The 12,993-nt window shown below is 39.1% G+C and overlaps 1 protein-coding gene across 5 annotated transcripts in view; it reads right to left on the reverse strand.

Annotated features, from left to right (window-relative positions):
- The window catches only part of rpgrip1l (RPGRIP1 like), a 240,230-nt gene that overhangs the window by 183,075 nt on the left and 44,162 nt on the right, over positions 1-12,993 (reverse strand). For 3 of the 5 annotated variants that reach the window (XM_060837720.1, XM_060837721.1, XM_060837723.1), the window contains exons 3-4: positions 8,234-8,378; positions 1,447-1,745 (exon numbers count right to left, since the gene is read on the reverse strand). In XM_060837720.1, the coding sequence (XP_060693703.1) occupies positions 1,447-1,745; positions 8,234-8,378 (444 nt within the window). Of the gene's footprint in view, positions 1-1,446; positions 1,746-8,233; positions 8,379-12,993 lie in introns of those variants that run through there. The other 2 variants (XM_060837722.1, XM_060837725.1) reach the window with 2 other exon arrangements.

Raw genomic sequence — 12,993 nt, forward strand, 5'->3', positions numbered from 1 at the left:
ATTTAAAACACAGTTGAGGAGAAACTACTTCTCCCAAAATGGTCGTGGATCTATGGAATTCACTACACCAGAGTTCAGTGGACGCTGGGACAGCGAGAAAATTTAAGGAGGATTTTGACGGATTTTTAATTGGTAATAGGTTGGAGGGATATGGAGAAAAAGCAGGAAAACGAGGATGAGGAGCATATCAGCCATGATCAAATGGTGGAGCAGACTCGATGGGTCGAATGGCCTAATTCTGCTCCTATATCTTTTGAACTTATGAACCAACTCAACACTGACCCTCCTCAGCCTCCATCAGATCTGATTTCTCCCACCCAATCTGACTTACCTGAGATACTGCATCACTCACCTGTCTCCTTGTCAATATGTACCCTATCCACTTGGAATCCTACCTTGTATCCAGCAGGGACCCCACCCATCTGGCAAGCAATCTACCTGGCATATGAAACCCCTATCCTTCCTGCACTCTAGCTTCACACTTCCCTTGACACCCCACTTCCACATTTACCTTATACACTTACCATGTACAGCAGTGTCAAAACGGGCATCTGTGATTCTGGAAATTTAAATTCCAGAGTGGGGCAGCGCCCTTCTGTGAAAATGCAGGGGTGTGTGTGTGTGTGTGTGTGTGTGTGTGTGCGTGTGTCTTCCCCCAACAGTTCTGCCCTATGAAAGAACAGTCAGAATGGAAGCGCTTGTCCACATTTCTGAAGGAAGCTGATTGTAATTACCTGTCAGAAATGGAGAACTCTCCTCTTTCATAACAATCAAGGGACAGCATGATTGCTATGCCTTGGAAAATCTGCTTTAGGTTGGCACTGAAAAAGAAATTTATTTTGATGGACAAGAGAGACCATCAGAGAATGATTCTTTTTGTGCAATTCCCGGACAGGAGACAAAAAGCTTTGACTGTGAAGCTATCAGGAATATATAGTTTAAGCAATTTTGGTATAAATATTGATCATTCATCCCTAGTCAGTCCCTTTGCAATGTCCAGGAATTTATTAGGTAGACATAGAGGAAGTAAGTGGTGGGAAACATGAAACGTCAACCACTTAAATGTTCAATAGCAATCACAGTAGGGTTGGATAGGGAAGGTGAAATAAATAAGCATTAGATCTTATTAAAATAATATAATTGAACAGTAAGAAAAACATTTCAATGAATCATAGTTTTGATTAAACATTGAAATTAATCCTTATAATCTGAACATATGAACAACGACTAGCACTAGAGACATATATTAATAAATGGGCTACAATTCATTCTTAATTATAAACAAAAATATACATAATTATTAACTGTGGGTTACTGTAAGTTTAATGTGCATCTTTGATTTTAAAATGTTATGAATGAAATTTTTAGGTAAAAATAATTCAAAGCACTACAGGATATGGTACAGTTGGAAATCTGAAAACGTACATACTTCCAGCTGTCTGGTACCTTTTTTAAGATTTCCTTGTGTAAAGGCAACTTCATGAACTTTTCTGAGGCCAGTATTTACACGTGATTGTACATAACTGTATGGTGTGTTTCTACGGCCTTGCACTTGTAGCTGCTGTTTAGTCGCTACCAGTCGATTCTTCAGCCCATCATTCTGCTTCTCCAATTCACAAACTCTTTCCTGCAGTTCCTCAATCATCTCTTCCATTTCAATGTCCCTGCCTATCCGCTTGGTGCCGCCACTCTCCATCTCAGACCTCTTCTTATCATTAACAAGCCTAATTAGCTTAGTAGCCATCCTGACGGAACAGGAAAAGAATATGAAAAGTCAGCGAAACTATTTTGTTGAAAAGGGCATAAACACTGCTAAAGACTCTAGCTTGGAACGTGAATAATACATTTCAGATTTTGAAATAACTATTACTGCCTGTGAAGAATTCTTTGAAGTTAATCAAAACCACAGAAGAGCAATCTGCTGTGTAACACTGACAAATAGCAGTTTCCTAAGGCTTATCATTCTAGCTTGCTGCACAGGCAACACATACTTACTCCATATGCTTGATGAATAACAAATCAAAGGAAGTTATATATGGAGCACACCATAAGTTCCTAAGAATAGTTCCAAGGAGTGGGTGTAGGAGGAATGCAAGGTTTTAATCTCATACCTTAACATTGTGTTTGCTCCTTTTACTGTACCACATACAGCGTAAAGAATTTGAAATTTTAAAAGCTCGCAAGCTGTAAAGTTTAGGTGGTCCTTATAAAACCAATTCAATATGGAACACATTATTAATTATAAGCTCCTAACTTTAGATTTGCTTTGCAACCTTAAATGAAACAATTGAAGAAATGGATTTGAACAAATAATGACTTTCAGACACAGTTTGATTTTAAACTCAAGACAGGCCATCCTGGTTTTCATCTTTTTTTTCCAAATACTCTCAGAATTTAATGTTGGCATTTGATCAACTGTACCTTTGATTCCATCCAGTTTTGATGTGAAATACTAACTGGGAACAAAAGTCTATCAAAGGGCACATGCGAGTGATGTAATAATAGAGTAACAGAAAACATACATATCAGTGAATGTAAAACACTTGGCACACAAAGAAAGGAAAGGTGGCTTTGATGAATAGGACAAGTTGCAGACCTTACAAAATTGGTCACACATCTCTAACACCAGGATTTTGTGCCTGGTTAATAGCAAGCCTTGATTTTTGCACTGAGCTTGTCACATGTATAAAGCAATGTATCCGTTTATTTGTTTAAGGTGGGTGATTTGCTATGATGTGGTATATGTCAAGTGCTGGATTTAAGTGGGAAACAGTGAAACCAAATATATTTATATACATCAGAGGAGGTGGAAGGAAAACATATGTTGCATTACCTCTAAACATCAACTACGTTTGAAACAAAAATAATTAAACACATCCTCTTTGTTGAAAGACTTTTTTTTCTGAAGATAGTCAGGAAATTTGGAGATGCAAAGAACTTCACATAAATCCTTGGGTCTTGGAAATGGTAGTTCACAGGATTAAGCAAAATTTATTGAACTTTTTATTAGCGTTTAACCCCTTGCACACTCAATGTGGTTCACAGCTGTTAAACACCCCAAGAAATAATGTTTTTAATTGTAAGGACATTATTTTAACAAAGTTGTTGTGTCTTTACACAATGTTATTGTTGACATTAAGCATGATATGCCTTTACATCTAATTTACCTCTGTAATATTGTTCATGTCAGAGTATTAAGATGCTTAGAGTTCAAATGAAATGACATCAGAGCAGTGATTTAATATGAAATAATATGCTTTTAACAGTAGTCTTGTATATATTTTATCCCCTTCCATTGTTTAAGCCAAGTACAAACAGCAAGATGAGGTTGAATTTGACTGACCCCAAGGAGGAGGAGTTGAAGATATGTTGAAACAATTCCCAGACTCTGGCCCACCATCAGGGCAATCGCTGACAGGGAGACCAGAAGAGGACAGACTGCTCTACCCCAAGATGATCAATGTTCATAAATAAAAGCTCAATTAGAGTCCATCTATTTTCTCGTTGGGTGTTTTGCCAACACCGGGGCAATCCCCAGCTTGTGAGGAGGATGTGAGCTAAATGAAGATGGTGTTGCAGAGGCAGTCTGTGGAAAGCTGCAGATAGGGAGGGTAACACCACAGTTCTAGATTTCCCAGGAGGAATCCCCGCCCCTGCCAGAACCTGGCCCTGTACTTTTTTCTTACAAAAAGTTCATTCCTTTTACTTGCCTCAGCACTGGCCAATGCTTCTGGCAATGGTGTTGAAGCTACTGGATTTCCAGACCTTTGATTAGGCTAGCAGCTCTCTGGAGCAGACTGCTATCATGAATTGGATGGTTGTCATCTATAAAATTTAGAGTGAAGTCCTGTTGTCCACCATGCATATTGGTGACAAGCACTTCCTTCTGATGTCAAGCCATTACTCAGTTGGTCCACTTAGGCTGTGGTGTGCAAGATTAACCACTCGAAGACAAACTTCTGCGTGGACTGTTCCCTAATCTCTAGCCATATATTTGGCAGAGGATTGGTGGAAACTATGAGAAAGTGCACAACTGGTGTTCACATTATTTTGCCATGGTTTCCACTGCTGTTTTCCCAAAATTATTGAGAGAGATTGGGAAACACCTCAGTAAATACTGCCCCATTGTGGTAAAAAGGGTGAAGTTTAACTATACTTCTAGGTACGTCTTGGACATTAGCATTGCATTGCAAATGTTAGCCCAGGGATATACTAATGCTGAGGAAGACTCTTCAGGAACTGGAATGGACATTCCGAGCTTAACAGTACTGCAGTGGAACTGCTGAATTTTGGCTTATCTGCCTCTATAATCTGGTACAACTGTGCATGATATATCCTTGGTTAGGCAGGACTGTGAAAGTCAAACTCAAGATCACTAAAAAAATTATAGTGGTTCTCAACAGTATTTGGAGAGGCAAAGATAATTCTGGCAAAATTGGTAGAGGATCCCCTGTCTAGCAGCACTGGATTATTATTTTCTGAAGTGTCACTATTAACACTGAATTTAGACACTTCTGACTGGTTCTTAATACATCTTTGTGTGTCTTTATTGGTGTCACTATGGGATAGATTGTATGGAGGTACATGTATTCCTCATTCTCCCAGTCCCAAGTCAGCCAGCTCAGCTACCAGCAGTGATGTTAAGCTGGTGATATAGTCCTAATTTGGATAGAGTGGGACTTTTACCACTATTTAGGTGGAAATTCCACTATACAGAACCGTTAGCCAATCTGGTTAGTGAACAGTTCCAGACATAGTCCCAGCTGCACCAGAATTAAGTAGTGGCCACTGCTGGGACCACATAGATTGAGGATTTCAGACAAGTCTGGGGATTTTGGATGGGCCAGCTTAACAGACCCCAGCAGGGGAAGTGTCCTAACTTGGAGGGGCGGCTGTCTTCAATGAGTGTAGGGATCCCTATTGTTCAGCCCACAGGATGTACATTGTCTCCCTGCCCATACAGTAAAAAGCTGCCAGGCCATCTGCCTTGCCTTTACCTTCCTTGCCACATATAATATTGTAGCGAAGGTAGAATGAGGCTCTTAATTTCCATTTGAGGAGTTCGATAGGACTGACTATGGGTGAGCCAGACTACTGACACCTTCGCCATTCAACATAATATGGGAGACATTACAGGATGAGCAGGAAGGTGGTGACTAGGCCATCTGTTTTATTTTCAAGCCCCCACCTTCAAAGATGCAGATGGAGGGCCATAAAATCCAGCCCCATTGTTTCTAATTCGCACGCATAGACAGCTGTTAAGAACATTTTGAAAATGTTGATTACCGCCTCTGTTTTGCATATGGTAATCAGTTTGGGAAAGTCACTTTATTTGCCCTCTATTTCTATTCAAAACCTTGCTCTGTGCCTCACAGATGTTACTGATTAAGCTGGTAATGCTATTTAACATTGGCATAAAAGGTAATAATCAGGTAAAAATTAGAGACTTTCTCTTTGTAACTAATTAGAGATTAACATTTTTAAAAGAACACAAGTAGCAATGATATGATAATTAGAGGCAATTTGCTTCAAAATTCAAATGATTTGTTTTTATTTGATAAATCAAAGAGTCATGCAGCTTTGAAACAGGCCCTTTGGCCCACCATGTTTACACTGAACATCAACCAGTAAACTACACTAATCCCATTTACCTGCACTTGGTCCATAGCCTATTATGCCCTGGCATTTTAAGTACCCATACTATCATACTTGCCTCTATTTAGATTCACTATTTATGAGACACCAAACCAGCTGCAACCCGGTCTATAAATAAACTTAATTTCTCAAATTTGGATGAGGAAAGATTTCTGCATCTCACAGTTTAATGAGAACAGAAGAGCTTAAGAAATAGATGCAGGAGTTAGCCATTTAGTCATTCAAGCTTTTTCTGCCATTCAGTAAGGTAGTAGCTGATATGATCGTGGCCTTTCCTCTTCTTTCTTTCCTTTTCTCAGAATTGAATATATGCAGTGACTCAACCCACCACTGCTCTCTGTGGAAGAGATTTCCAAAGACTAATGACTCTCTGAAAGAAGAAGTTCCTACTCATCTTCATTTTAAGAGGGAAACATTTATTTTTAAACTGTGTCTCCGAGTGCCAGATACCTTACAGGGGGAAGCTTTCTTTTTTCACAAGCCTTCTGAATTTTAAACGTTTCAATAAGAGGGCCTCTCGTTCTCCTAAACTCTGATGAATAAAGGCAAAACCAGTTTAACCCTACTCGTCATCCTACTGAACCTTTCCTGAACTAACCACCAATGCAAACATATCTTCTTTAGTAAAGAGACCAAAACTGTACATAGTACTTCAGGTGTACAGTTGTAGCAAGACTTCCCTATCTTGTATTCCATCTCATTTGCCATAAAGGCCAGTGTACCATTTGCCTTTCTAAGATCATGCTCAGTTAGCTTTTCTATGATTCATGGATAAGGCCACGTAGATTCTTTTGTACCAAACATTCTGCTGTTTCTCTGTTTGAATAATATTCATTCTTTCTATTTTCTCTACCAAAGTGGGTAGCATCATATTTTCATGGATTACACTCTATATTGTTCTGTCCTTTTTCATTAGCTTTCTGAATTTCCTCTCAAATAACATGTATCCTACTTTAAAGAGCTCCCTGTAATCCAATACCACCTCCACTGCTCTCTGTGCATGATAAGTTCAAAGACTAACAACCTTCAGGGTAAAAAATCCTCTTCATCTTTGTCCTAAATAAGAAGCCCCTTATTTTAATGCTATGCCTCCTGGTTCTAGATTCCCCATCAGATGAAGCATTCGCTCAGAAGGACACTGGTTTCAACAGTGATCACCCCCGTGGTACAGTCTCCTCTTTCCCCAATGATCTTGGTTGTACATCATGGATTGAAAGCCACTTCTCCCACATCTACCTTTCAGCCATGCATTTACCTCTCTTATTTTAGATCTGTCTGCTTGTGGCTAGGTCAGTCATGGTTCTGCTTTTTAATTTTGTCCCTAATGAGCTTTCTTGAATGGTTATTTTTATTCACTGTATTTGGATATGTTTTGACACACCTCTGCACAGTTACTAAACCTGGATCTTGTGGCCACTACTGTGCCAAAAGCATTCTTTTCTCTAGTTTACAAAACTCAAAGTAAAATTTACACAGGTGTGCATTAAGCAGACTATCCTTATTTGATTTTATAAAAGCACATTGGTTGTCTGTTTTGAATAAAAATTTTGAATTGCTGGGAACTGTAAATATTCCAGAAGCCTGACTATCAAATGACACAAATGTATCCTCAGGAAATGGACTATATTTGATCAAGCCAATTATTTTGAATTAAACTAGAAATGTCACAAGTCTAGGCAGGTCCAATTTTCAGTTAGATTGTGGCCTTCAAAATGTTCCTTTAATTAAAAAAAAGGCAAGTGTGGCGAGGTTTCATCACGTGTAAACTTTTTTTTAAGTTTTTTTCAACATTTTTATTTTCTGTCAATATCTGTTCTGTTTAAATGTTTCCAAGTGGTTCTGATGTACAGTTGGAGTGTCCAGATATGGCAGTTTCATTTTATTGAATAATGCTGGCTCAGGAGAGTCCCAATGTTCTTCCTGAATTCTGGTCATTTTGGTGATGTGTGTAGTACTCTTTTGTTTATACACAGCACACAATTAATGACTTTGCTTGTTTTAAGTACATTGGAGGTATAGCCAGTTTGGTTACCACTACATGATTTCATAAGCAATTGAACTCATAAAGCAAGAAAGGTTCAATGTTCAATTTACATTATGAGCTCAGTATGCTGAGCTCAACTGGAGTTGCAATTTGAGGATTGTCAAAGTCCTGGTGCTCCTGGATTAGGGAGGGGGGAAAAATAAAAATCAACCAGAGTTCCTTTGCATTCGCAAGCAGTGATTTTTACTGACAAATATGCATATTAGGTGAGGACCAGAATGTATCAGCTATGATCAAATAACTTGTCAGCAATCACTAAGAAAGCATGCAGAAAATCTCTACATGAAAGAGATGCTCATCGATTACCAGCTCTCACAGAACATAATCTGTGTATGTGTTTTTGAGGAAACAAAAATAGGAGAGGGAGAGATGCATGATAACAAAAGAAAAGTTTTTAGATGATGAATGTCTTCAATTAACTTCTTAAAAATTAAACACATTAATCAACAATAGTAAGACATCTAAGTGTTAAATAGCAGATAGCAGAGAAAACAATATTTGACTATTACAGAATGAAATAACAGGAATTCGAACCTTTTAATTTTATCTTCTTGTTTTCGTGCATGTTGTTTGAGTAAAAGGTTTTCATCATGTAGCCGAAGAAAGCGATCTTCCAGCTCTTCACGGCAAATACGAGACACGGCTTGACGAGCTCTAGTATTCTGTGCACCAGATGATTCTGTGATTACAAAGCAATACATTCAGTCACATACTATAATTATATGGTTACTAAATGTTGTACAGTAGGGCAATTATCTATTGCTAATGCTCAATTTCAATATTAACCGCAATATGTTCTGACTGAGTCTCCCAAGACAGTGCGTTCCTGACTTGAGTTCTGCTTTTGCTGTGGTGATATATTCTATGTTATTCCAATTTAATAGAAGAATAGAAGGAAAAATGCAAAAATCAATTGGCACAATATTTATCATAACAGTTCCTCAGGGTGTTGTCCTGGGCCCAACCATCTTCAGCTGCTTCATTAATAACCTTCTCTCCATCATAAAGTCAGAAGTGGGGTATTTGCTGATGAATGGTTCAAGGTTCAGCACCATTTGTGATCCCTTAATACTGAAGCTTAATACTGCAGCAAGAGCTGGACAATATCCAGGTTTGGGATGACAAGTGGACAGTAATATTCACACCAAAAGTACTAGCAGTGACCATCACCAGCAAAAGAAAATCTGTCCCATTGCCCCTTGACATTCAATGGCATGATGAAACCAGGGTGAAAGGCAACCCACTCATGATCCCCACTTTCATGTGAATTTCACTGAGGCTAACTTGATGTTTGCCCACCAGAAGGGAACAAAGTCAGAATTAGTTAAATCCAACCACTCAGCTCAGCCTGCTGCCTCATCCACCTCCCTGGTGTCCAGAACTTTGGATCTGCTTCTTAACCAAAAAGGCAAAAAAAAATTTGATCAGGTATCTCTGCTGCTGGGCTCTTTTTGTTGGCCGTTATTATTTATTTATTTATTTTAATTAATCGCACATCGCTCTGAAATTCGTGTTTATTGTTGCCTCATAGCTCAGCTTTCTGAAATGTAATCACTAGATGCTTGAATAAGAAAAAAAATTGACTTGTGGCCACCCCATGCAAAAAGGTCAGACAACCCGGATTTCAATTCCTCTCCAGTATTTTCCTTCCTTTTCCCACTAAATTGATGCCATACCTAATCCTAGAAATTGTTCCTTTATTCTAAGAATTAGGATGAGTGCCCCTTCAGAGTATTTGAGAAGATTTGTAGCTTAGGTTGTGGAGGAGGTTGTTAGCTTGCTCGCTGAGCTGGTGAGTTTGTTTCATCACCATACTCGGTAACGTCAGCAGTGCACCTCCTTTATATTGATAACACCTTAAGTTACCTCAGGGCAGTGACCTGAAAAAAATTCTGGGATTTGCATATTCATCAATCGCAACCTGCACCTCCATTCTAACTGATTAAAGATTTAAGAGCCATATTAGGTATATTCAATTTGTTCACATGAGTTTTATAACCCTTTGATCTTTTCCTTATAAATTCTGTGTCTAAGGTCTTCCTCTCTCACTAACACTCTGGGAAGGAGCAATGCTCTGAAAGCTAGTGTTTTCAAATAAACCTGTTGGACTATAACCTGGTGTTGTGCGACTTTTGACCTTGTCCAACCCAGTCCAACACTGGCACCTCCACATCATAATATACATATGTATAGAATTAATTAATCCTATCATTAATGTTCACTGGATTTTACAGTCTCAAACCTCCAATCCCTTGCTGGGCTTCCATATAATATTACATGATGGTTAGATGAGCTAACCAACATCATACCATCTGCCTACAGTAGGTGAGTGAGTGCCAAAGTCAGAAGCCCACATGCCTATTGAAAAAAAAAGGTAGTGAGGTGTTAAAGTTTTTTTTGTGGCCCACAAAATTTGTTTGCTGCATGGAAAAACATTGAAAGCAAGATATATCAGAAAAAGAAAAAATGGCATGAGAGCAAATGAAAAAGTCTGCAAATGGAACCATGGCTGCTTGTGGCAAGGTCGATTGCTAAAAGCAGCAGCATTTGGCTTTTTAGTAGAAATTATTTGTTCAGTTTTTGTAGGCTAACAGATCAATGAACAGAATGACAGGGAAGGAGAATTGGTTCAACTGGTTGCTGAATGTGACGTCTAGTTCACGGCACCTGCCAGATTTCTGCACAGATGCTCGACAGAGCAGAGCCTGTCTTCACAATGTCTGATAGCCAGATGATGTTTGAATCAACATGTTGAAATGGCATGAGCAGAAGTGACATTTCCCTAGTGCACCAGAAACCATAAGAACTACCCAAATGACACAAGTGGAATTGTTTAAAAACAAAACCCATTTGCAATTCTCCTTTCAAAAACCAACTTATTTTCTTACAACTCTATTAACATCAATGGAACAGGCTATTAAAGATTCAATAAGAGATTTAAAACAACTCACACTCATTAATCTTTTGCAAACAAACATTGAAACAAACATTTCAAAGGGGAAAAGACCATGTTTAGAGTTGTGTGTAGGAATCCTAGCAGTAGTCAGGATGTGGGGGAAAAACAAATCGGAAGATAGAAAGGGACTATTACAATAATCATGGAGGACTTCAATAAGCAGGTGGACTGGAGAAATCAGGTTGCTAGTGGATGTCAAAAAAAGGAAAAGGTCTACAAGATGGTGTTTTTGGACCAGCTTGTGTTAGAGCCCACTAGGGAAAGGAAATTCTGGATTTGGTGATACGTAATGAGGCAGCCTTGAATAGGGAACTTAAGTGAGGGAACCCTGAGGGGGTAGTAACCATAATATGATAGAATTCACCTTATAGTTTGAGAGGGAGAAATGGAAATCATCTGTAACAGTATTGAGTAAAGGTAACAACAAAGCCATGAAGACATAGCTGGCCAGAGTTGATTAGAAGTGGTGCCTCATAGGGAAGACAGTGGAGTAGCAATGGCAGGACTGTCTGGGGGGTAATTTAGGACGCACAGCAGAAATTCATCCAAAGGAAGAAGAAACATATAAAAGGGGAGGATGAGGCAACCATGGGTGACAAGGTATGTGAGGGATAGCATAAAAGCAAATGAAAAAGCATAAAATGTGGTAAAGATGAGTGGAAAGCCAGAGGGTTGAGAAGCCTTGAAAAACCAACAGAGGATAACTAAAAAAGCAATAAGATGAAATATGATAGTAAGCAAGCTCGTGATATAAAAGAAGATTGCAATAGGTTCTTTTTTAGATATCTAAGTAAAAGAGAAGCAAGAATGGATGCTGGACCACTAGAAAATCAGGCTGCAGAAGTAGTAAAAGGGGGAAGAAAGAAATTATGGAGGAACTGAATAGGTACTTTTGATCAGTTGTCACAGTAGAAGACACCTGCAACATACTAGAACTTCAAGAGAATTAGGGGGCAGAGGTGAGTATAGTGGCCATCACTAAGGAGAAGGTGCTGGGGAAGCTGAAAAGTCTGAGGAGGATAAAAGACCTAGAAGGATGAACTACACCAGAGAGTTTTGAAGGAGATATCTGAATTTATTATAGAGGCATTGTGGTGATCTTTCCAGAATCACTGGAGACTGGGAGGGTTGCAGAGGACAGGAAAGTGGCTGATGTAATTCTAGGTTTAAGAAGAGAGGGGGATAGAATACAGGAAACTATTGGCCCATTATCTTGACCTCAGTCATTAGTAAGATATTACTGTCCATTTCAAATAATTTGTGGAGTACCTGATAGTGCATGGTAAAATAGGGCAGAGACAGCATGACTTCGTCAAAGGGAGGTCTTGTCTGACAAATCTATTAGAATTCTTTGAGGAGATAATGAGCAAGTTAGACAAGAGAGAGCCAGTGGGTGTAAAATGAAGAGGAATTTCTTCAGCCAGAGGGTGGTGACTCTGTGGAATTCATTGTGTAGAAGACATTGAGTGTATTGAGGATAGAGATAGGTTCTTAATTAGTAAGAGTCAAAGGTTATGGGAGAGGCAGGAGAATTGGGTTGAGAACCATATCAGCCATGATGAAATGGTAGAGCAGATGTGATGGGCTGAACTGCCTAAGTCTGCTATGTCTTATGAGACACTAGTAAAATAGATAATTAAAAAGATAACTCATTTTATCACCATAAAGATGTCAATCAAGCAAAGTCAACAGTTCTCTCCAACTCACAAAAACAGAAAGTGCTGGAGAAACTCAGCAGCTCTGGCAGCATAGAACATAGAAAAATACAGCACAGTACAGACCCTTTGTCCCTCGATGTTGCGCCGATCCAAGCCCACCTAACCTACACCAGCCCACTATCCTCCATATATCTATCCAATGCCCGGTTAAATGCCCATAAAGAGGGAGAGTCCACCACTGCTACTGGCAGGGCATTCCATGAACTCACGATTCGCTGAGTAAAGAATCTACCCCTAACATCTGTCCTATATCTACCACCCCTTGATTTAAAGCTATGCCCCCTCATAGTAGCTGACTCCATACGTGGAAAAAGATTCTCATGGTCAACCCTGTCTAAACCCCTAATCATCTTGTACTATGGAGAGAAAGCAGAGTGAACATTTTGGGTCCAGTGACCCTTCTTCAAAACTGCCAATTAACATCAATTCATTAATACAACATACTTTCATCTGCTAGATACTGCTAGACCTACTGGGTTTCTCCAGCAATTTTTATGACTGTTTCAGGAAGTTCTTTCCAGAAGTCCAAACAAATTCCCATTCAGGTTATCCTTTTATGAACACTTGAGTGGGCATGAAAATTGGGACTTGGTTATTAGACTCAACAGATTTGCTCAAGA

This window comes from Hemiscyllium ocellatum, chromosome 17, assembly GCF_020745735.1.
Source record: "Hemiscyllium ocellatum isolate sHemOce1 chromosome 17, sHemOce1.pat.X.cur, whole genome shotgun sequence".
Taxonomy (NCBI): domain Eukaryota; kingdom Metazoa; phylum Chordata; class Chondrichthyes; order Orectolobiformes; family Hemiscylliidae; genus Hemiscyllium; species Hemiscyllium ocellatum.